The sequence below is a fragment of the Pongo pygmaeus genome, chromosome 15 (genome assembly GCF_028885625.2).
Source record: "Pongo pygmaeus isolate AG05252 chromosome 15, NHGRI_mPonPyg2-v2.0_pri, whole genome shotgun sequence".
NCBI lineage: Eukaryota > Metazoa > Chordata > Mammalia > Primates > Hominidae > Pongo > Pongo pygmaeus.
In genome coordinates, this window is record NC_072388.2 from 64,456,123 (window position 1) to 64,478,484 (window position 22,362).

At 37.2% G+C, this 22,362-nt stretch overlaps 1 protein-coding gene across 11 annotated transcripts in view; it reads left to right on the forward strand.

Annotated features, from left to right (window-relative positions):
* The window catches only part of FUT8 (fucosyltransferase 8), a 456,741-nt gene that overhangs the window by 339,783 nt on the left and 94,596 nt on the right, over positions 1-22,362 (forward strand). For all 11 annotated transcript variants that reach the window (XM_054449587.2, XM_054449583.2, XM_054449582.2 and 8 more), the window contains one exon: positions 8,670-8,784. In XM_054449587.2, coding sequence (XP_054305562.1) covers positions 8,670-8,784 — 115 coding nt within the window. The remainder of the gene's footprint in view (positions 1-8,669; positions 8,785-22,362) is intronic.

A 22,362-nucleotide genomic window follows, 5' to 3' on the forward strand; every position in this document is an offset into this window, starting at 1 on the left:
GATTGTCTTTCTTCTAAGGAATCCAAGGTTATTTTCAAGTGGTGCTAGACCATTCATCTTAATATTCATGTGCAAAGGGATACATTTCTTTATGAAGTCATCCTTATTCTGCTCATCACTTAGTCTCTGTCAGCCAGATAATGATTCTTCATCTCCTGTAATGGAACACTGTCTCCTAAAATAAAGTTTGCATTGGAAGAAGAATCTCCAGGTGGAAAGGGGTGTTTTTCATCTAGTAGTTCTAATTCTGTTTTGCTTCCTATGACCACACATCTTTTGGGTGTGATTTCCAAACTTAAGAATGATTTTAGATTAAAAATAATCACTTACTAAGGATTTCTTACATGCCAGTCACTATGATAAAGGTTCTGCGTTCATTATGTTACTTTATCAGCACAGTAGTCCTACAGAGTATGCATTATTTGTTCCTGTTTTTTGTTGTTTGTTTTCTGAGACAGAGTCTCGCTCTGTTGCCAGGCTGGAGTGCAGTGGTGCGATCTCGGCTCACTGCAAGCTCTGCCTCCCGGATTCAAGCGATTCTCCTGCCTCAGCCTCCTTAGTATCTGGAACTACAGGCGCATGCCACCATGCCCAGCTAATTTATGTATTTTTAGTAGAGACAGGGTTTCACCATGTTGGCCAGAATAGTTTCAATCTCTTGACCTCGTGATCCGCCCACCTTGGCCTATTTGTGCTAGGATGCTAGGATGACAGGTGTGAGCCACCACGCCTGAACTATTTGTTCCTTTTTTTTTTTTTTTAAGATGGAGTTTCGCTCTTGCTGCCCAGGCTGGAGTGCAATGGCACGATCTCAGCTTGCTGAAGCTTGCTGCAACCTCTGCCTCCCGAGTTCAAGCGATTATCCTGTCTCAGCCTCCTGAGTAGCTGGGATTACAGTCGCCTGCCATTACACCCAGCTAATTGTATATTTTTAGTAGAGAAAGGGTTTCTCCATGTTGGCCAGGCTGGTCTTGAACTCCTGATCTCGGGTGATCTGCCCACCTCGGCCTCCCAAAGTTGTTCCTTTTTGTTTTTGAGACAGAGTCTCGCTGTGTCATCCAGGCAGAAATGCAGTGGCACAATCTTGGCTCACTGCAACCTCCGCCTCCCAGGTTCAAGCAATTCTCATGCCCCAGCTTCCAGGTAGCTGGGACTACCCGCACACGCCACCATGCCTGGCTAATTTTCATATTTTTAGTAGAGATGGAAATTCACCATGTTGGCCAGGCTGGTCTCAAACTTCTGACCTCAGGTGATCCGCCTACTCCGGCCTCTCAAAGTGCTGGGATTACAGGCATTAGCCACTGCGCCTAGCTTAGTTCCGTTTTTATAACTAAAGTTATATTCAGTTCTAGAGAAATTAGGTGGCTTAACACAGGCTAAGTAACAGAATGGTTTTACTCCAAAATCCGTTCTCTTAATTGCTAAATACTTAGCTTTTCTGAGCTTTTTCTCTTCTACATACGGGGATATAATTCCTATAGCACAGCATTGTGATGATTACATGAGGGAAAATATATAAAATACTTTACATAGTGCTTGACACATTATAGATTCTAGTGGGCTCTGGTCAGACCTATTAATACATTAGGAAAACTTAACTCTTAGACCCTGCAGAGCTGGCACAGATAAAGGCAGATTATTGAAAGACTCTGTAGGAAAAATGTTAAGGCCTGGAAACTAAATGTAAGCCTAGTGAACATCACTCACCAAAGTAACATAAGTGTTGTCTTATATATGATAGTATAAGCTATTTTTGTTGTCATCCTTCTGGAGTTTTCCCCACATGTGTCAGTTGTCAAGATGGTGGCATCCTAAAGTTCCTCCTTGAGATAAGGGAGGCAATAAGGAGCCTTGTTTTCTTGCCTGTCTCCTTTATCCTTAGCATTGCTTATTTTTGCTGCAGGAGCAAAACCGAAGTAAAAGCAGCTTTGGACAAAACTCAAGTAATTTTTCTTGCCCGTGATGCAGATTTGCCCATGGATTTGACTTTGAGAGTAAATCTTCGTCACATTTACCCCCAAAAGTGTTAATTCCTTCACCTTCTTGCCTGGATTCCATCTCTGTGCTGGCCCTTAGGGGGAATTTCTCTTTTTTTTTTTTTTCCTGAGGCAGTGTCTCTCTCTGTCACCCAGGCTGGAGCACAGTAGTGCAAAAACGACCTGGGCTAAAGTGATCCTCCTGCCTCAGCCTCCCGAGTAGCTGGGACTATGGGCGTGTGTCCCTGCACCCAGCTAGATTTTTTATTTTTTGTAGACAGGGGGACTTGCCATGGTGCCCAACTCGGTCTTGAACTCCTGTGCTCAAGTGATCCTTCTACCTTAGCTTCCCAAAATGCTGGGATTATAGGCATGAGCCATCACGCCCGACCAAACTTCTCTCTTTAACATTTTGAATCAGGTGTAAACAAAAAGCCCTCTTTGTGTTTGGTTCCTCGGTGGCATAGAGGCAGACTAGAAGTCTTTTTTTAAAATAGTTTTATGACTATTAAAATAGAAAAAGAGAAATTAGCAGAAAATACAAAGAACATAAAACATAACCAATTTTTGAAATAGAGGTTTTAATACCTGTCATAGGTGGCTTGCTTTCAGAGTCATAAATTCTACTCTACTCGGCCGGGCGCGGTGGCTTATGCCTGTTATCCTAGCACTTTGGGAGACCGAGGAGGGTGGATCACATGAAGCTGGGAGTTTGAGACCAACCTGGCCAACATGGTGAAATCCCATCTCTACAAAAGTACAGAAAAAGCTTGTCAGGCATGTAGCTCATGCCTGTAATCCCAGCTACTTGAGAAGCTAACACAGAAGAATTGCTTCAACCCAGGAGGTGGAGGTTGCAGTGAGCTGAGATCGTGCCACTGCACTCCAGCCTGGGTGACAGAGCGAGACTCTGTCTCAAAAAACAAAAAACAATGACAACAACAACAACAAATTATATTCTACTCAGTGTCTTCAGGCAACTTTATTGTATCCTCAAATGGCCAGCACTATTTTGCTGGTACCTTGCTAGCTTTGTTATTTCCCAAACCTTGACCTGGTCTCATACAAGGTCTTTAGTATGCCCACTTACTAGATTTCTTGATATGTTCATAGTCAAAACCACAACAGCCAGATTCCCTGCTTTCTGGGACTCTTCTAGGAGATCTGGTTTCAGGGTAGAGTTACTGAAAACCCAGAGCTTCTGCAGAATGGTTTTGAGTCACCATGGTTCCCTTGCTGATTTGATTATCTTCTTGTCTTTGACCAAAAAATAAATACTGCAGGATGATAACTTTCAAACATAATTGAATCAGTAAAGAACTAGTTTGAATTTAAGGTTATATCCTGGACTTAATTGTCTTGCTTACATGGTCTCCAACAGAGAGGCCAAGAAACAAAAGATTTTAAAAACAAGCTTAATTTTAGTGGATCATGAAGTTACAGTAACTTATATTGATACCCTAACTGCATTATCACAAAAAATTAGTGTACTCTTTTTTTTTTTCTTTGATGTTTGGTCTTCTAGTTGCTTGGTTATTCTGCTTTCTAGGTAGAGACAGATGAATATGAATAATTAATTGCCAAGACTTAGTACTGATGTAAACTTGGTAAAAACATTGACATAAACTAATTTATTAAAAAAAATAGAGATCAGCTTTCATTCACAATGGTAAAGGAATGTCTTGATTCCTATGACAAGAAAGTATAAACCATGCTAGTGCTTAATATTTCAAGGGACTCTTCTCTCTAAATTAGACCTAATGCAGTTTTTACCTCCTTGTGGCTATATGATGGTTGTCAATGAAATGTAATGTTTTTTGTTTCTGTATCTGTTCCTGTGCAGTTGTGCACCCATGTGCATGTGTGTAGTGACACATTTAATGTAAAACTAAGAGCATATTGAATTTCCTTTTTTACTTCAACAGACATTTGCTGATAAACTGGTTATTCCATTGTATGACATCTCCAGAACAATACTGTTATTTAAAACTGAGACTTGCGCCTGCGCAGTGGCTCACACCTGTAATCCTAGCACTTTGGGAGGCCAGTCACCTGAGGTCAGGAGTTCAAGACAAGCCTGACCAACATGGTGAAACCCTATCAATACTATAAATAGAAAAAATGAGCTGGGCGTGGTGGTGCATGCCTGTAATCCCAGCTATTTGGGAGGCTGAGGCAGGAGAATCACTTGAACCTGGGAGTTGGAGGTTGCAGTGAGCTGAGATTGTGTGACTGCACTTCAGCCTGGGCAACAAGAGTGAAACTCTGTCTCAAATGAATGAATGAATGAATGAATGAATGTAAAGTTGAGACTTGCAACAAGTTTTGTGATTACTCCTATTTGATAGGTAGGAAAAAACAAATGACCACATTCTATTATGATGAGACCTATGAAATATAAAGAATAATGAGTGTGATGAGGGTGATGGGAAAGAGGCTTATGAAACTGAGAATATGTTTTAAATGAAGTTTTAGCCGAGCCCTCTAGCCCTATTATAGTTAAAGACTTCTGTGTTTTAATGAGCAACTCACAATTTCATACAGATAGTGACTTTCCCCCTCAGTAACTATAAAAAAATATTGTAGTCTACATAATAGTCCATAGAGGACTCAGTTTTATAATCTGAAAAACCTTTAAAGTTGAAACTTTGCCTAGTCTAAAGACTTCAGGTTAATTTCTTGCATTGTAGGTTTGGTTTTTGCAGCCAAAGTCTCTTTCATGAAAAGAAAATGTTTTGAATCCTAGCTGAGAATAACAAATAAGAAAATGGACAAGGCATCACATATTGGCCTCTTGCCCGTTTAAAAAGGGTGAAAATGGAAGTAGATAAGCTGCAAAGTGTCCTGTGTGTGATTAATGTTGACACATGAAACAAATGTCTAAAGTGCTTCACAAATGGAACTGTTGTTCCAAAGCATTGTTCAAAGTTGTTCCACTATTAATTTAGGATGAATAGTCTAAATGGTGGCTAAGATTTTTAATTTTTAATTGAATTAATAGTTTCACTTTATTCAAAAGGGGCTATTATCACGTATTCTCTGTTAATCATGTGTACTTCTAATGGCTTTCTGTGATAGTAAATAAGACTTTCCTGTGGGCTGCCATTGCATTTTTACTAAATAGTTTAGCATCTAGTTAAGAATCAGGAATAAAAGAGTACTAAGACTGTGTCACATACTCTTAGGCAAATCACAGTTGTTGAGGGCATATTTGAGCATCTCTTAAGTGATTCCTTCTCATTGATCAATCTCCTTCTTCAGGGTGTTATATGGAACTCAATATTGGATCATTTTTATAATTGATTATCAATACCACATGTTACTGTTACCCACATCTAATGGCTCCTTCCTCTTGGTAGTAGAATTATTAGTAGGTGCTCTTCAGACACAATGTAAAAGCTCAGAAACAACTCTCTGAGGACCTCTAGCATTAAAAAAAAAAAATAGCAGCTACCACATGTATTACTATTTTGTGTGTATTTTTTAAAGAGCTTTAGAGAAGGTATTTTGATATTTTGGCTCAGAGATGTCAAAATAATTTTCCTAGGACACAAAATTAATAGGAGGTAGAACCAAAATTGAGAAATTGGTGTCTGGCTCCCAAAGCTCTCTCCTCTGATTCAGACTTTCTGATTTTTGGATATTTACATTGAGCAGAGTACACATTATTGTGCTCTGGACCTCCTACTTTGATATTTGTTAGTGTAGTAGTTAGAAGCCTGGACTTTAAAATTCATTGCTTGGGTTTGATTTCCTACTCTGACATTTCTGAGGTTTGTGACTTTAAGCACATTATTTAACCTCTCAATGCCTGCCATTTCTTACCTAGTTTGTAAGATTATTGTGAGATTAAATGAAATAATGTAAAGCACTTAGAATAGGTGTACCTATTTATTGTTGTTGTTCTTTTTTGGAATCTCCAGCTAATGCTTTATGTTTTTAGTTAATACAATCATTGTAAGTGATTTCTAGATGTGTAATTTTTCTGACAATATAAGTACATTTCTGACTTTATAATTTGCATAAGCAAATAATCCATAATCTTAAGCATGCCTTGAACAGAGGAGTTAATGCAAAGTGTTGAGAAGGGATGAAGCTGGAGCTACACCTGGGTAAGGATTATTCACCAAACCTGTGTACCATCAAACTGGATTTGTAAAAGATAAAAATTATCACCGTTATCTCATTATATAAACTCTTGAAGGTTTTTCTTTTCCTACTTTTTCATTCATCTAAAGATATTTATTGAATATTTTGTCTGTGATATGCACTGTTCCACATGCTGATTTTAAATAACAAAAAAACAAAAAAAGAAGCAACCAAAAAAAAGTTCATTCTTTTGGAGCTTAAATTCTAGTAGGGCAGAAAGATAAGAAGTAAGTAATATTGTATATTGGAAAATGATAACTGCTTAGAAAACAAAACAAAAAAAAATAAGCAGGGAAGGAGTGTTAGCAGCAGTGAATCCATACGGGCCTGCAGCAGCTCGATTCTTGCCTCCTTGGAGGAAAGAATTTGGCCAGGGGAACATAAGGCAGAGTGAGAGATTGAGGCAAGTTTTAGAACAGGAATGAGAGTTTATTAAAATGTTTTAGAGCAGGAATGAAAGGAAGTAAAGTACACTTGTAAGAGGGCCAAGCGGGCAACTTGAGACGGTCAAGTGTGCTGTCTGACCATTGACTTGGGCCTGTGTATATTGCTATGGTTCCGGGGTTTGCATTTCTTCTTACCTGATTTTTCCTTGGGGCAGGCTGTCTGCATGAGCAATGGCCTGCCAGCACTTGGGAGGGATCGCATATGCAGTGTGTTTACCGAAGTTGTGCACATGCTCATTTGAGGCTTTTTTCCCTTACCAGTTGAGTGTTCCTAGAGGAAGGTCGTATAACAGTTAAAGTCTGCCATTTTGCCTCTTAGTACACATGCTTGAGCCAGCTCACACAACTCTTGAAAACTTATCAGGAAGCGGCTGATGACCAGCTTCAGTTGTTTTCTATCTGTTTAGGAGACTGCCTTTCCCTGGCACCAGCTGTGACTAGTTAAATTATTTTAGAGAGATAGTTTAACAACTGCCTGACCATCACCTGATGGTCGCCTGACATTGCTTGGGGGTTAAGGGGGTGCCTTCTCCTGCCCTCTCATGTCTGCCTAGCTGCCTGCTCAAACAGGAGGAGAGGGAAAACCAAGGGTTGAGGGTGATGGGAGGGAGTGTTGGATTTTTAAGTGGGATAATCTGGGAAAACCTTATGAAGATGGTGACATTTGTGCAAAGATTTCAAGGTCATTTAGGTGAGCCATGTGGATAGATATCTGAGAAAAGAGCATTCCAGGGCAGGGAGGATCAAATAGAAAAGCTCTGGAGTAGGAATATACCTGGCACTGTCAGGGGTTAGCAAGAAGACCAGTGTGACTGAAATAGAGAAATCAAGGAGGATGGTAGTGGGAGATGAGATCAAAAAAGTGAGCCATATTGGGTGGGGTCTTTTAGGTCAAAGTAGTAATTTTGGCTTTGACTCTGAGTGAGCTGAGGAGCCAGTTCATGTTAAGAACAAAGTAGTAACATTATTTGCCTGATGTTGTAACAGGATCTGGCTGATATATTGAGAATAGACTTTAGATGTAGGCAATGGTGGAAGCAGGGAGACGTTGTTAGGAGGCTGTTGTAATCCAGGTGAGAGAAGATGGTGTCTCAGTTGGTAAAAGTGCTGGTGGTGATATGTGAAAAATTAGAAATTAGCTATAAATTTGCTGGGGATTTGTAGGGGATGTTAGACAAACAGAGACTCTTGCTTTTTACTTTTCTTTCTTGCTAAATGCAAGTCATAATTTTTATTTAATGCAATATAAGTAAAACCATTTCTAGCAGCCCTAAAGTTTCTCTTTTTAGTTTACTGGAGATTTTACTTTACTCTGCAGGTAATCCGGCATGTTGTAATTGAAATTACTGATGCTACACAGAATGGGAATTACTGATGCTAAACGATCATTTTATTAGTTTAGACCAGGACTCAGCAAATTATGGCCCAGAGACCAAATCTGGCTCATTGCCTGTTTTTATAAATAAAGTTTTATTCAAACACAGCCACACCTATTCATTTGCATATTCTCTATGGCAACTTTCTGCTACAAAGGCAAAGGATCTTAGAGATCTGTAGAGACTAAAATATTTACTGTCTGGCCTGTTAATGAGAAAATTTGCTGACCCTTGGTTTATACTGTTAAGAGTTGTGTAAAAACTTTCCTCTGATCTTTTTCCAGTCACTCAGAGTGTTTAAATATGAAGAGAAAAATTAAAAGGGGGCATGAAATGATAGTAGAGAGAACCAAGAGGTACTAACAAATACTAACATCAACTTCTTTCTCTATGTTAATTTACTCATTTGTTTGCTTTGTGTATTCACTTTCCTCCAGATCTTTGTAGTGCTTTGCCTATGTTGAGAAACAAGTGCAGCTGACTATCTTGAACAAAAAAAGTATATTTTCTCAACAGTGAAAATTTACTATAGGAATGAATGTTGGATTTTAAGAGACTAATTTTTGAATTGCACAACCTTGATAGAAAATAAAAGATGAGTACCAGCATCAATGTGAGCATCAGTCTTTATGAGGAATCTGGCATTCTTTTTAAGACTTTGTGTAATCCAGTGAAGCAGTACAAATAAGTTAGACCTCCACTGTTGTTTGTTTTAACAGGTCTATAATGACGGATCTATACTACCTCAGTCAGACAGATGGAGCAGGTGATTGGCGGGAAAAAGAGGCCAAAGATCTGACAGAACTGGTTCAGCGGAGAATAACATATCTTCAGGTAAGAAGGTTGGGTTAAGAATAAATTTGAGTGAAAAAAAGAAGGATCATAATATAACTAAGAGTAATAATTTCAGTTGTTTTTAGTCTTCCTGGCTCTTGAAAATCAATACTCACACATTTTACATATTTATTCAGAAAGACACTATGTTATGCCTTGAGTGGAATACAAAGATGGCTAAAACAAAGACCCTGTTCTAAAGGGAGCTGCTTCTTACACACGTACACACACACACAATACAATACAAATATAACATCTTATATTTTATAGGAGAGAAATAGATGAAATGCTTATTGGAGTTTTGAGTAAGGAGACATCAGGGATAGTCTTGTAGATAATGTATTGTTTGAACTAAACTGTAAAAGATAGTTAAATAGGATTTGGACACACAGAAATGAAGGAAAAGAATGTACCAGCTGGAGGTTATCAGGTAAGCAGTGGCTCGTAACTGGGAAAGAACAGTACAGGAACTCATATGATAAGTGTGGGAGTTCAGTTTGTCTGGAATTTTAGGTTGTGTGAAAGGAGGGATGGAAAATAATTTGGAAAGATAGACTTGGAAACAGATTACAGAGGTTAAGTTTTATGGTACATAGGCAGTAAGTGGTCACCGAAAGATTTTACTTATTTGTTTTATAAATGTTATTATAACAAATAGAAAGTATTGGTAAACATCAAGTCTCAGCCCCTTTAAAATTAATTTCTCTTAGTTTTTTGTGTTCTTTTCTAGTTCTTATTAATATGTACACACCGTCTTACATATTTGTAAGAAAATAATTTATTTTTGTTTTTGTTTTTCTGCTTAATATGCCATAAGTATTTTTCTATTTTGGAGTCACAACCTGCTTTTGAAAGGTTTTACATACAAAAGTGGTATGATGAGAGTGGTACTTAAGTGATATTAATCTGAAAGTAGTATTTTAGTTGAACTTGATTATTTGAAGAGACTAGAAGCAGGGAGACCATTTAAGATAAGAGGACCATAGTGCAGGTAAGAGGTATTAAGGTATGTGGCAGTTTGCTTTGGAAATGAAGAGACAAATTTGAGAGAGATTGGGAAGATAAAATTGATAGGCCTTTCCAAGTAGATGAAAGAACTGAAACGGCTGGAATAATGGGAACATCATTATCTGATAAGGTGCTGAGAGACAGAATAGTTTTCAGGGGAAAACAACGAATCAGTAGAATCTTCAAATCTCAAAATGTTTGAAGTTGAAATGACCATGGAACATCCTCCACCCTCATCCTTTTCTAATGCTGTAGATGGCATACTGTGTACGCTCTAGTTACCCTGTAAATAAAGTATTGTATAAAAGCAAAATGACAGCCAGTGATATGGTTCTGTATATTTTAAGGTGCACATTTTTCTACACTTAAATAGAAAAAAAATAGAAAATCAAGTGTTTAAAGAGATAATTAAAAACCAAACTGATCTTGGCACGCTATCTTGGTCTCATACCCACATGGCCATTCATCAGAGGTGTCTGCAGAATGAGAAACACTTCACCTCCTGTAGGGAAGAGGTAATTATCTCCTATCAACTAGAACCTCACTCAGTGAACTATAAACAGCTGGTGGTGCAGAACCATCATCCTTATTTAAAATGGAAATAACTGTGGTTTCTGAGCTTCCTCCATTTCCTCATATTCATTAAATTTTCACCAGCTATATCTGGTGATAGTTCTAAACTATGATCTAGTGATAGTTCAGCTACCTAAACTGTAACAAGTACCTGCCACCTGTTTTAGTTTCTTTTTTTTTTTTCCCTCTTGGTTTGTAGGTGGCCAAGTGCTTTCACCTGTAGTGCTAATTTGATCCTCTATATGCTGATTTTTGTGGTTCTGTATTAGAGAATTTCATTTGCAAATCATGCTAATAATTTAAAGCTACATTGGCTTTTTAAATCTTTTAAACTATAGCGAAACCTAGCACTTGGACCTTACCTTCAGTTTCAGATATTGCTATTTAACTTTACTTTCATGCTTTTCCTTTTTCCCCCCATTGGGAGGAAAAGGTGATTTTTTTTTTTTAAATTTTCAAGGAGATGGGGACAATCTCAGTAGAAAAAAAGTGCTTTGGAAAAATATTTTTCTTTTTTTCGTAGGTTATTGGGGTACAGGTGGTATTTGATTACACGTTCTTTAGTGGTGCTTTGTGAGATTTCTGTGCGCCCATCACCTGAGCAGTATACACTGCACCCTATTTGTAGTCTTTCATCGCTCGCTCCCCTCCCACCCGTCCCTCCAAGTCCCCAAAGTCCATTGTATCATTCTTATGCCTTTGTGTCCTCATTAGCTTAGCTCCCACATATCAGTGAGAACATATGGTATTTGGTTTTCTATTCCTGAGTTACTTCACTTAGAATAATAGTCTCCAGTCTCATCCAAGTCACTGCAAATGCCGTTAATTCATTCCTTTTTATGGCCAAATAGTATTCCACTCTGCGTATGCATATACGTATACACATACATATACATATGCCACAATTTCTTTATTCACTCTTTCATTGATTGACGGGCATTTGGGTTGGTTCCACAAGTTTGCAATTGCGAACTGTGCTGTTATAAACATGCGTGTGCAAGTAAGTATCTTTTTCATGTAATGACTCCTTTTACTGGGTAGATACCCAGTAGTGGGATTGCTGGATCAAATGGTAGTTCTACTTTTAGTTCTTTAAGAATCTCCACACTGTTTTCCCTAGTGGCTGTACTAGTTACATTCCCACCAGCAGTGTAGAAGTGTTCCCTGATCACCGCATCCAGGCCAAACATCTACCATTTTTTGATTTTTTGATAATAGCCATTCTTGCAGGAGTAAGGTGGTATTGCACTGTGGTTTTGATTTACGTTTCCCTGATCATTAGCGATGTTGAGCATTTTTTCATGTTTGTTGGCCATTTGTATATCTTCTTTTGAGAATTGTCTATTCATAGCCTTAGTCCACTTTTTGGTGGGATTTTTTTTCTTACTGGTTTGAGTTCTTTGTAGATTCTGTGTATTAGTCCTTTGTCAGATGCAAACTTTGCAAAGATTTTCTCCTGCTCTGTGGGTTGTGTGTTTACTCTGCTGACTGTTCGTTTTGCTGTGCAAAAGCTCTTCAGTTTAATTACGTCTGAGCTATTTATCTTTGTTTTTATTGCATTTGCTTTTGGGTTCTTGATTATGAAATCCTTGGCTATGCCAGTGTCTAGAAGGGTTCTTCCAATGTTATCTTCTAGAATTTATATAGTTTCAGGTCTTAGATTTAAGTCCTTATTCCATCTTGAGTTGATTTTTGTATAAGGTGAGAGATGAGGATCCAGTTTCATTCTCCTACATGTGGCTAGCCAATTATCCCAGCACCATTTGTTGAAAAGGGTGTCCTTTCCCCACTTGTTTGCTTTGTTGAAGATCAGTTGGCTGTAAGTTTTTGGCTGTAAATAAATTTCTGTGTTCTCTATTCTGTTGCATTGGTCTATGTGCCTATTTTTATACCAGTACCATGCATTTTGGTGACAATGGCTTTATAGTATAGTTTGAAATCAGGTAGTGTGATGCCTCCAGAGTTATTCTTTTTGCTTAGTCTTGCTTTGGCTATGCAGACTCTTTTTTGGTTCCATATGAATTTTAGAATTGTTTTTTCTAATTCTGTGAAGAATGATGGTGGTATTTTGATGGGGATTGTGTTGAATTTGTAGATTGCATTTGGCAGTATGGTCATTTTCACAATATTGATTCTACCCATCCATGAACATGGGATGCGTTTCCATTTGTTTCTGTCATCTGTGATTTCTTTCAACACTATTTTGTAGTTCTCCTTGTAGAGGTCTTTTGCCTCCTTGGTTAGGTGTATTCCTAAGTATTTTATTTTATTTTTATTTTTTGCGGCTATGATAAAAGGGTTGAGTTCTTGAATTAAGTCTCTGCTTGGTCGCTGTTGGTGTATAAAAAAGAGCTACTGATTTGTGTATGTTAATGTTGTTTCCGTAAACTTTACTGAATTCTTCATCAGTTCTAGCAGCTTTTTGGAAGACTCTTTACGGTTTTCGAGGTAAACGATCATATCGTCAGCAAACAGTGACGGTTTGACTTCCTCTTTACTGATTTGGATGCCCTTTATTTCTTTCTCTTGTCTGATTGCTCTGGCTAGGACTTCCAGTACTGTGCCAAAGAGGAGTGGTGAGAGTGGGCATCCTTGTCTTATTCTAATTCTCAGAGGGAATGCTTTCAACTTTTCCCCATTTAGTATTATGTTGGCTGTGGGTTTGTCATAGCTTTTATTACATTGAGATATGTCCCTTGTATGCCAATTTTGCTGAGAATTTTAGTCATAGAGCAATGCTGGATTTTGTTGAATGCTTTTTCTGCATCTATTGAAATGGTCATGCAATTTTTGTTTTCAATTCTTTTTATGTGGTGTATGACATTTATTGACTTGCGTATGTTAAACCATCCCTGCATCCCTGGTATGAAACCCACTTGAACATGGTGGATTATCTTTTTGATATGTTATTGGATTCGGCTAGCTAGTATTTTGTTAAGGATTTTAGTGTCTATTTTCATCAGAGATACCAGTCTGTAGTTTTCTTTTTCAGTTATGTCCTTTCCTGGTTTTGGTATTAGGGTGATGCTGGCTTCATAGAATGAATTAGGGAGGGTTCCCTCTTTCTCTGTCTTGTGGACTAGTATCGAAAGGATTGGTCCCAATTCTTCCTTTGAATGTCTGGTAGAATTCAGCTGTGAATCCATTTGGTCCTGGACTTTTTTTGTTGTTGGTAACTTTTTAATTACCATTTCAGTCTCGCTGCTTGTTATTGTTGTGTTCAGGATATCTAATTCTTCCTGATTTAAGCTAGGAGGGTTGTATTTTTCCAGGAATTTATCCATCTCCTCTAGGTTTTCTAGTTTATATGCATAAAGGTGCTCATAGTAGCCTTGAATGATCTTTTGTATTTCTGTGGTGTCAGTTGTAATATCTCCTATTTCGTTTCTTATTGAGCTTATTTGGATTTTTTCTCTTCTTTTCATGGCTAATGTTGCCAATGATCTATCAATTTTATTTAACTGTTCAAAGAACCTGCTTTTTGTTTCATTTATCTTTTGTATTTTTGTTTGTTTCAATTTCATTTAGTTTTGCCCTGATTTTGGTTATTTCCTTTCTTCTGCTGGGTTTGGGGTTTGGTTTGTCTTGTTTCTCTAGTTCCTTGAGGTGTGACCTTAGAATGTCAGTTTGTGCTCTTTCAGTCTTTGTGATGTAGGCGTTTAGGGCTATGAACTTTCCTCTTAGCACCACCTTTGCCGTATCCCAGAGGTTATGATAGGATTTGTCGTTACTGTCATTCAGTTCAAAGAATTTTTAAATTTCCATGTTGATTTTGTTTTTGACCCAGTGATCATTCAGGAGCAGGTGATTTAATTTCCATGTGTTTGCATGGTTTTAAAGGTTCCAATTGGAGTTGATTTCTAGTTTACAGTCATATATAGCCCAGTTGTGACAAGAAGTTTGGTCTCAATTTTATTAACCTATATATTGGTTTTACTTGAGAGGAGCAATTTCACAGGACATAATGGAAAATTGAAAAGGCACTTTGGGCAACTAGAGTTTAGTGGGACAAAGTTCATGGTTGTCAAAATCATTTTCTCTTTAGAGTTGAAGGCAGTATGGCATGGTTTACAAAGATTAAACTGATTAAAAGATTATAATAATCGGATTGAAGACAACCCTAATAGACAAGTATGCTATTAGGCTCAAATAGAATGGATCAAGCAAATCTCCTAAGGGCTTTAGTCTTTTACTGTATATGTTTATCTCAAAAGTTTTTTCCCGCAAAGCGAACATATAATATTGGGTAGTATTAAATGCCATTTTGTCCTGGTCTTACTCTTGTGTTATATAAATCATAACATTGAGAAAATGCTATTGTTTCTATTTCTGTAGTCTCTGATGAAGTCCGTTTTTAAAACTGCACGTTGCTGATATATATTCATTATGAGTCCACATTTTACCGTAATGTAAGTCATTTTCCTAGACTTTTGGGTGATTTTATGTGGAAGAGATTATCTTTAGAAAATTTATGTTGTGATTTCTGATTAGCTCATGTTAAACAGGCACGATGAGTGAGATCTGTATACTTCAAGCCTTAGTTTTTTAACTTGTTTGGAGCAGTTGGAAGTTGGCAGTTCTCATGTAAAGTGCTGCTAGTTAGAGCAAATAGCCTCTGCGGAAGGATGTCTCCCAGTTTAACTTGAAATTATCTGTCTTCTGGTATACGAAAATGGATTTTGTTTTCTGCATAGCCCCAAAGTGGATATTTTAAGCAAAATTAAGCCCATTTCAGGTGAATAAAGTATGTAAAAAGAAATAACAGTAAAGATTTATTTATATTTATTTATTTATTTTGTGGAGATGGGATCTCCCTATTGTTGCAGTCTGTTTAGTCCCTAGTTCAGCTAGGTCTGAGTTCTTGTTCCACAACCAAGAAGAATAAGGCGTTTGGACACCAGAGAGTGAGTAGAGTAGGATTTCTTAAGCAAAAGGAAAGCTCTCAGCAAAGAGAGGGGCCCTGAAAGCAGGTTGACAGAAACGGGACTTACTTCTGGGTCTTTTGTGTGGCAGAGGCCGGGAGGTCGTCTGTGGATTTTGCCCAAATAGGAGAGGTAAAGCTCCCTCCTAGGGGTGTTGCACCTGCCCACGCTTGGAGTTGGCCAGAGTGACTCCATCTTGGTATTACTCATGAGAGCCTAAACCAAACCCACAGGTGCTAAAACCACAATGTTAATGTCATGTTAATGACGTAATGAGCTTGGGCAAGTTAACAACATTTAGGTTGATTTATTGCACCTGCGCCTAAGTTGGGACAGTCGTTTCTGAGCAACACCCTGGCACAAGGGGAAGTTCTTAACCACATTTCTTCCTGTTAGCTGCAGAAGCAGTGTAGGTGCTGTCCTACAGTTGTTCCTGTGAACATTGTCCTTCTCCCAAGACCCTCCGTCTCTATCTGCCTAACCAGCCCCTAACTGCCTCCTCTCTCACTGTGTTGCCCAGGCTGGTCTCAAACTCCTGAGCTCAAGCAGTCCTCCTGCCTCGGCTTCCCAAAGTGTTGGAATCATAGGCGTGAGCCACTGTGTCCGGCCAAAAACATTTTTTTGGTTTGCTCCCGTGTTTTGCTTGCTTTGGTTTATGTTTTGAATAGGACTTTTACTGGAAATTGATAGATTCTTTTTCTTTTTTTTTTTTTTGAGAGAGAGAGAGGAAAAAAGATGTGAAAATGGAAAACAACTATTTCACTTTTTAAATGAGGATAGGGATTTTTTTTCCATTCAAAAATAAGTTTTATTGGAGAAATAGAAAACTTCTCCAGTGACAGTATATGATCCTTTGGAATAAGGAGAATGTTAATGCTGGGGATACATTATTGAGGCTGTTAAGCATACATTTCAGCTTATGGAACCGCTCACTCCAACACAGGATTTGCCTGATCTCATTTTTCTTTGACAGGACTAATTTGTTAAGATAGATTTAAAGCTAGAATATAACTATAGACATTATTTATGTGCTTGTATACTGACTCTGAGATCAAATTATTTATCACATATTCTTAGAGTTGTGAATTGTGTTCTACCAAGTAATTCAGATTGCATTTGTATTTCTGCCTAACCAAAATAAAGCCAGAAGCGGTAATATCTGTAACTCATTAGAAAAAGTTGTCAGCTTAACTACATTAAAATATTTGCTAAATATTTAATACAACTGGGGTGGGCAGAAACCTTCAGAGCTTTTCCCTATTTGAAAGAAATTTTTAGTTTAAGAGGAGACCATCTAGGAAAAAGCAGGCAGTTTCTCAGAAGTAAAACCTAAGAGTATACTGAGAAAGAAAATACCTTTTCCAAGATAAAAAAAAAAAAAAATGAACAACTTGGCTAAGGACAGAACAAGAAGTGGTAGTGGATATAGTGGCATGGGTAGATTTCATGAAGTAACAGAGGGGATTGCTGTACTGGAAGTTGACTAAGGACATAGGCTGGTGATAGGAAGTAAAGAAGAAAATTTATTGAAGGAAGTTTTCTAAGCATTATTAAAAACAACTTTATCTTGAATTCTTACAGATTTTACAGAGCTCTTGCTTGTGGGAGCATAGGTCCAATTGAATAGTTCATTGGTGCATTCATTCCTTAAGTATTTGGATGTACTGGGCATTAGGTACATTGCTGGTTATATAGTCATAAATCAAATAGACATGGTGTCTGCCCTTAGGAAGTTTAAAGTCTAGTAACTTAAACTTCCTGAGAGTATTAGTGGATTGTCTTCAAATCCACACACACACACACACACACACACACACACACTTTTGAAACTTCCCTACAATTCTTTGTTTTGATAGTTATATTTCTGATCCTTTTTTTGAATCTTTCTACTATTTCCCGTATCTGTGGTACACTAAGTTTTCCTATGGGCTCCTTCATCATTCCTTTTTAGAAAACTTTTATTATGGAAAACTTTAACATATGTAAAAATAAGAGCTGGTGGACCCTTTTGTCCTCATCACCCAGCTTTATGATCAGTTTTGTTTCATCTCTACTACCAGTGCTACTTACCATTTCTAGGTTCGTTTTGAAGCAAATTCCAGACATTTTATAATTTCATTTGTATTTATTTCAGTATGAATTTCTAAAAGATAGTTTTTCAAAACATAACTACATTCTGTTTTACACCTAAGTAAATTAAGAATCATTGTTTAAAATCATGAAATAACCAGTTGTTGATCAAGTTTCCCTAACTGCCAAATACATTTTAATGTGCCATTTAAAAAGTGATTATCAATCATCACAGGAGCAATTTGATTGTAAGCTCTGCATATACTTTTTCTTCCTGGAATGGAAAAATGAGAGAAGTAAATGGTCAGAAGAAAAATTAGTGTGGCTTGACTTGAAATAAAGAAATAAAGCAATAAAGAAATAAATACAAGCAAATGATGGTAGAATAACTTAGAAGAATGCAAAAACTAAAAGCAAAATTAAGATGAAGAAAAGTAAAAGGACCAAACCAATGGATCTAAGAAGAAAAGAAAAAAAAAATGCTACATGTCATCTCAAGTGAAAAAGCAGATGGTAAATACTAGAGCCAGTTTTATAAAATTATAGTTATCATATTGATTTTTTAAATCATTACTTGGTTGAATTTCTTCAGCTAACAGCTTCTATTTCTCTTAAGTGTTTAACATTCTTGGTCAAAATACACAATATTTTTGGAACATATTTTTAATGTAATTGTTACTTAATGCCTTCCTAAATAATGATAATGTGAACTTAAACTCTTTATTGACCTTCATACAAAAGTAGAACTCTGTCAACAGTATTTACTCATATTATTTTATTTAATTTGAAGATAAGAACTTGGAAGAATAACATCATATCTGTGTTCTCTAACATAATACTTCATTTAGCTTTAAAGAATTTCCCCCAAGACAAAGTGCTGCATTAGAGAGTATTAACATAGAATGTATATAAATAAATGAGTTAATGAGTAAATGCATTATCAGTGTAACACTAAGAGAACCGATGTATTATGGTACCTTTGATTCTGTGCTATACTCCAGAGCCTGGAACAGTGCCTAGCATAATTATAAATACTCCATAAATATTTTTGTATGAATAAATTAAAAACCTAACCTGAATTGACTATAGAAAGGCATTTAAAACAAAAGAAAAATAGAACCAGATGTTTAACACAAATATGAAGGCTTACTGATGACTTAAACTCAAGGGTAATCTCTTTATTGTTTGGCAGTAGTTTCTTTTTCTTTTTTTCTTTTACAGCCTTATTGAGATATAGTTGACATATAATAAACTGCACATATTTAGAGTATACAATTTGTTAAGTTTTGACATATACATACACCCATGAAACCATCACCACAATTGAGATAGTGAACTTATTTAACACTCTGAAGTGTGCTCATGTCCGTTTGTGTTTCCTCCACCACTCCCCACCTTCATCCACAGGTTTAACACAGATCTGCTTTCTATCATTATAGATTGGTTTGTGTTTCGTAGAATTGTATATAAATGGAGACATACAGTACATACTATTTTGTCTGGCTTCTTTTACTCAGTGTAATTATTTTGACATTCATCTATGTTGTATGTATTAATAATTTGTTATTCTTAATTACTGACTGGTATTCTATTATATGGTTATGCCAAAATTTATTTATTTGCCTGTTGATGAACACTTGGTTGTTTCCACTTTGGAGCTGTTATAAATAAACTGTTGTGAATATTTGTGTACAAGCCTTTCTGTGGCATATACTTCCATTTTTCTTGGGTAAATACCTAGAAGTGGAATGGCTAGGTCATATAACAGTGTAGGTTTAACTTTTTAAGAAACTGTTTGAACTGTTTACAAAAGTGATTGTACCATTTTATATTTTCAACCAGCAGTGTTTGAGAGTTTTAGTTCTCATACACCCTAACTAACACTTGGTATGGTTATCTTTTAAATTTTAGCTATTCTAGTGTATATGTAGGGGTATGTCATGGTTTTTTTTTTGTGTGTATGTGGTTGTTTTTTTTTTTCATTTTCCTGTAAGTATTGTCGAATATCTTTTCATATGCATATTTTCATCTGCATATCATCTTTGGTGAAATATCTGCTTAAATCTTCTGCCTATTTTTTAATTGGGATGTGTTTGCTTTCTTCTTATTGAGTTAAGGTTCTTTATATATATTCTAGATATGAGTCCTTTGTCTGATGTGTGTTTTGGAAATTTTTGTTTGGAAATTCTAGTTTGCAGCTTGCCTTTTAATTTTCTTAACAGTGTCTTTTGAAAGGCAAAAGTTTTTAATTTTGACAAAGTCCAGTTTATTAAATTTTTAAATTTATGCTTTTGTATTTTGTATTTATGAAATTTTTGTGAAGCCTAAGGTGACTAGAATTTTTTTCTGGTTTCTTCTAGGAATTGTATAATTTTAGCTTTTACATTTAAGTCTATGATCCATTTTAAGGAATCACGTAAACCAAGAGTTGAGGTTCATTTTCTTGCATATAGCTATTCAATTGGTCTAGAATCATTTTTTCAAAGATTATGTCTTTCCTGTTAATTGCTTTAGAACTTTTATCAAAAATCAATTGACTGCCGGGCGCAGTGGCCTCATGCCTGTAATCCCAGCATTTTGGGAGTCTGAGGTGGGTGGATCACTTGAGGCCAAGAGTTTGAGACCAGCCTGGCCAACATGGTAAAACTCCGTCTCTACTAAAAATACAAAAATTAGCCAGGCGTGGTGGCGCACACCTATAATCCCAGCTACTTGGGAGGCTGAGGCAGGAGAATCCCTTGAACCCAGGAGGCGGAGGCTGCAGTGAGCCAAGATGGTGCCACTGCACTCCAGCTTGCGTGACAGAGTGAAACTCCATCTCAAAAAAAAAAAAAAATCAATTGACCGTACATGTGTGTCATGTGTGTCTGTCTTTCTGTTAGTACCACACTGTCTTGGTTACTGGCTTTGTAGTAAGTGTTACAACTGGGTAGTGTGATTTATCGTTCTTTTTTTGAAATTTTGTTCATTATATGTTCTTTGCATTTTCATTTAAATTTTAGAATCAACTTGTCTGAGTGTTGCTAGCACATAGAAATACAATTGATTTTTTGTATATTGATCTTGCATCTTGCCACTTTGTCAAACTCACCTGGTGCTTTTTTGTAGATTTCATCAGAGTTTCTACATAAAGTATCATGTCATCTGCAAATAGATACACTTACTTCTTCATTTCCAATATGGATTCTAGTTGGCAGTAGTCTCTTTGAGTCATTAATCTTAATTAAATAGTACAATTTACTATTAGGATAACTTACAGTAAGCCACAAATTAATTCCTCCTTCATTTAAAACTAAAATCCTTACCAAAGTCCAAATTTCAGCTTTTAGGTTTTCTTAGCAAGAGTTTTAAAATATTCTGAGATTCCTAATGGTAATGAAGGAATTTTTTTAATTCCTGAGAGTACACTCACTGAACTGCCAGCATTTTGACATTTTTCAGTTTACATATTTTTATATATTCAAATTCTCTTAATTATCAATAATAAAAGACTTTCACAACATCATTCCTTATTGAGGGTATATAAAGGAATACATATTTAGGTCATTAACATCTGTGACCTGGAAATAAAATTAACAGATTCTGGCCCAGCGCGGTGGCTCATGCCTGTAATCCAAGCACTTTGGGAGGCTGAGGCAGGCGGATCACGAGGTCAGGAGATAGAGACCATCCTGGCTAACACGGTGAAACCCCGTCTCTAATAAAAATACAAAAAATTAGCCAGGCGTGGTGGCGGGCACCTGTAATCCCAGCTACTCAGGAGGCTGAGGCAGGAGAATGGTGTGAACCCGGGAGGCGGAGCTTGCAGTGAGCAGAGATCGCGCCACTGCACTCCAGCCTGGGCAACAGAGCGAGACTCCGTCTTTAAAAAAAAATACACACACACACACCCCCCCCCAAAAAAACAGATTCCATTCTAGATGCTTTTCCCTAACTCATTTAATCCTTGAGAGTAGCAACACCTAGTAGAAGTTTTATCCTTTTAACTTTCTTGAATATACGTTGAACTTAAATTCAAATTTCTTTAATTTAGGTATATCAGCCCAATATGCACTTGTTTTAAAGTTATTTCTAAAGTATTTTCTCTTTCTAGAAATACACCTCATTTTTTTCAAGAAATGGCGGGTTTCGCTGTAGTTCGACTCTGACCTAAGTCACAATACAGTTCTAGAAACAATTTTCCAAATCTTAAAGCAGGTCTGGTTTCCACATAGAAATAGAGTAATAATGGAAGTTCTGATGTAACTACCAAGTCTCAAGATGGAAGTTCTTCTTCCATAATCCTGGTATGAGTTCCAGCGAAGCAAGAATTATGGAGTAGCAAGACGCCTATGAAGGGAATACGTAGGCTCTTGAGCAGAGGCAGATTCAGGTTTGGGGGATTCACCTGAAACCTGTTCAACTTCTAGTGCTGTCTTTATGAAAAGGAATACAAAATATTAAATGTTTACAATTGGCTGTCATTATTCATGTTATATTCTTTTTGTTTTTGAGACGGAGTCTCGCTCTGTCACCCAGGCTGGAGTGTAGTGGTGTGATCTCCGCTCACTGCAAGCTCCGCCTCCAGGGTTCACACCGTTCTCCTGCCTCAGCCTCCCGACTAACTGGGACTACAGGCGCCCACCACCACCTCCTGGGTTCATGCCATTCTCCTGCCTCAACCTCCCGAGTAGCTGGGTCTACAGGCACCCACCACCATGCCCAGCTAATTGTTTTGTATTTTTTAGTAGAGACGGGGTTTCACCATGTCAGCCAGGATGGTCTCGATCTCCTGACCTCGTAATCCGCCTGCCTCGGCCTCCCAAAGTGCTGGGATTACAGGTGTGAGCCACCGCGCCAGGCCAGTTATATTCTTTAATACTGAATTAGCAATAGTGAACCACTATTCCTAGGGGAAATACAGAGTTAGGTTCCTTTGAGATCAACATTTTCATCAACTGATTAACATATATAACCTTGTTTTATATGTGTTTCTATTTCAGGAAACCTTATTTAATGTGTATTG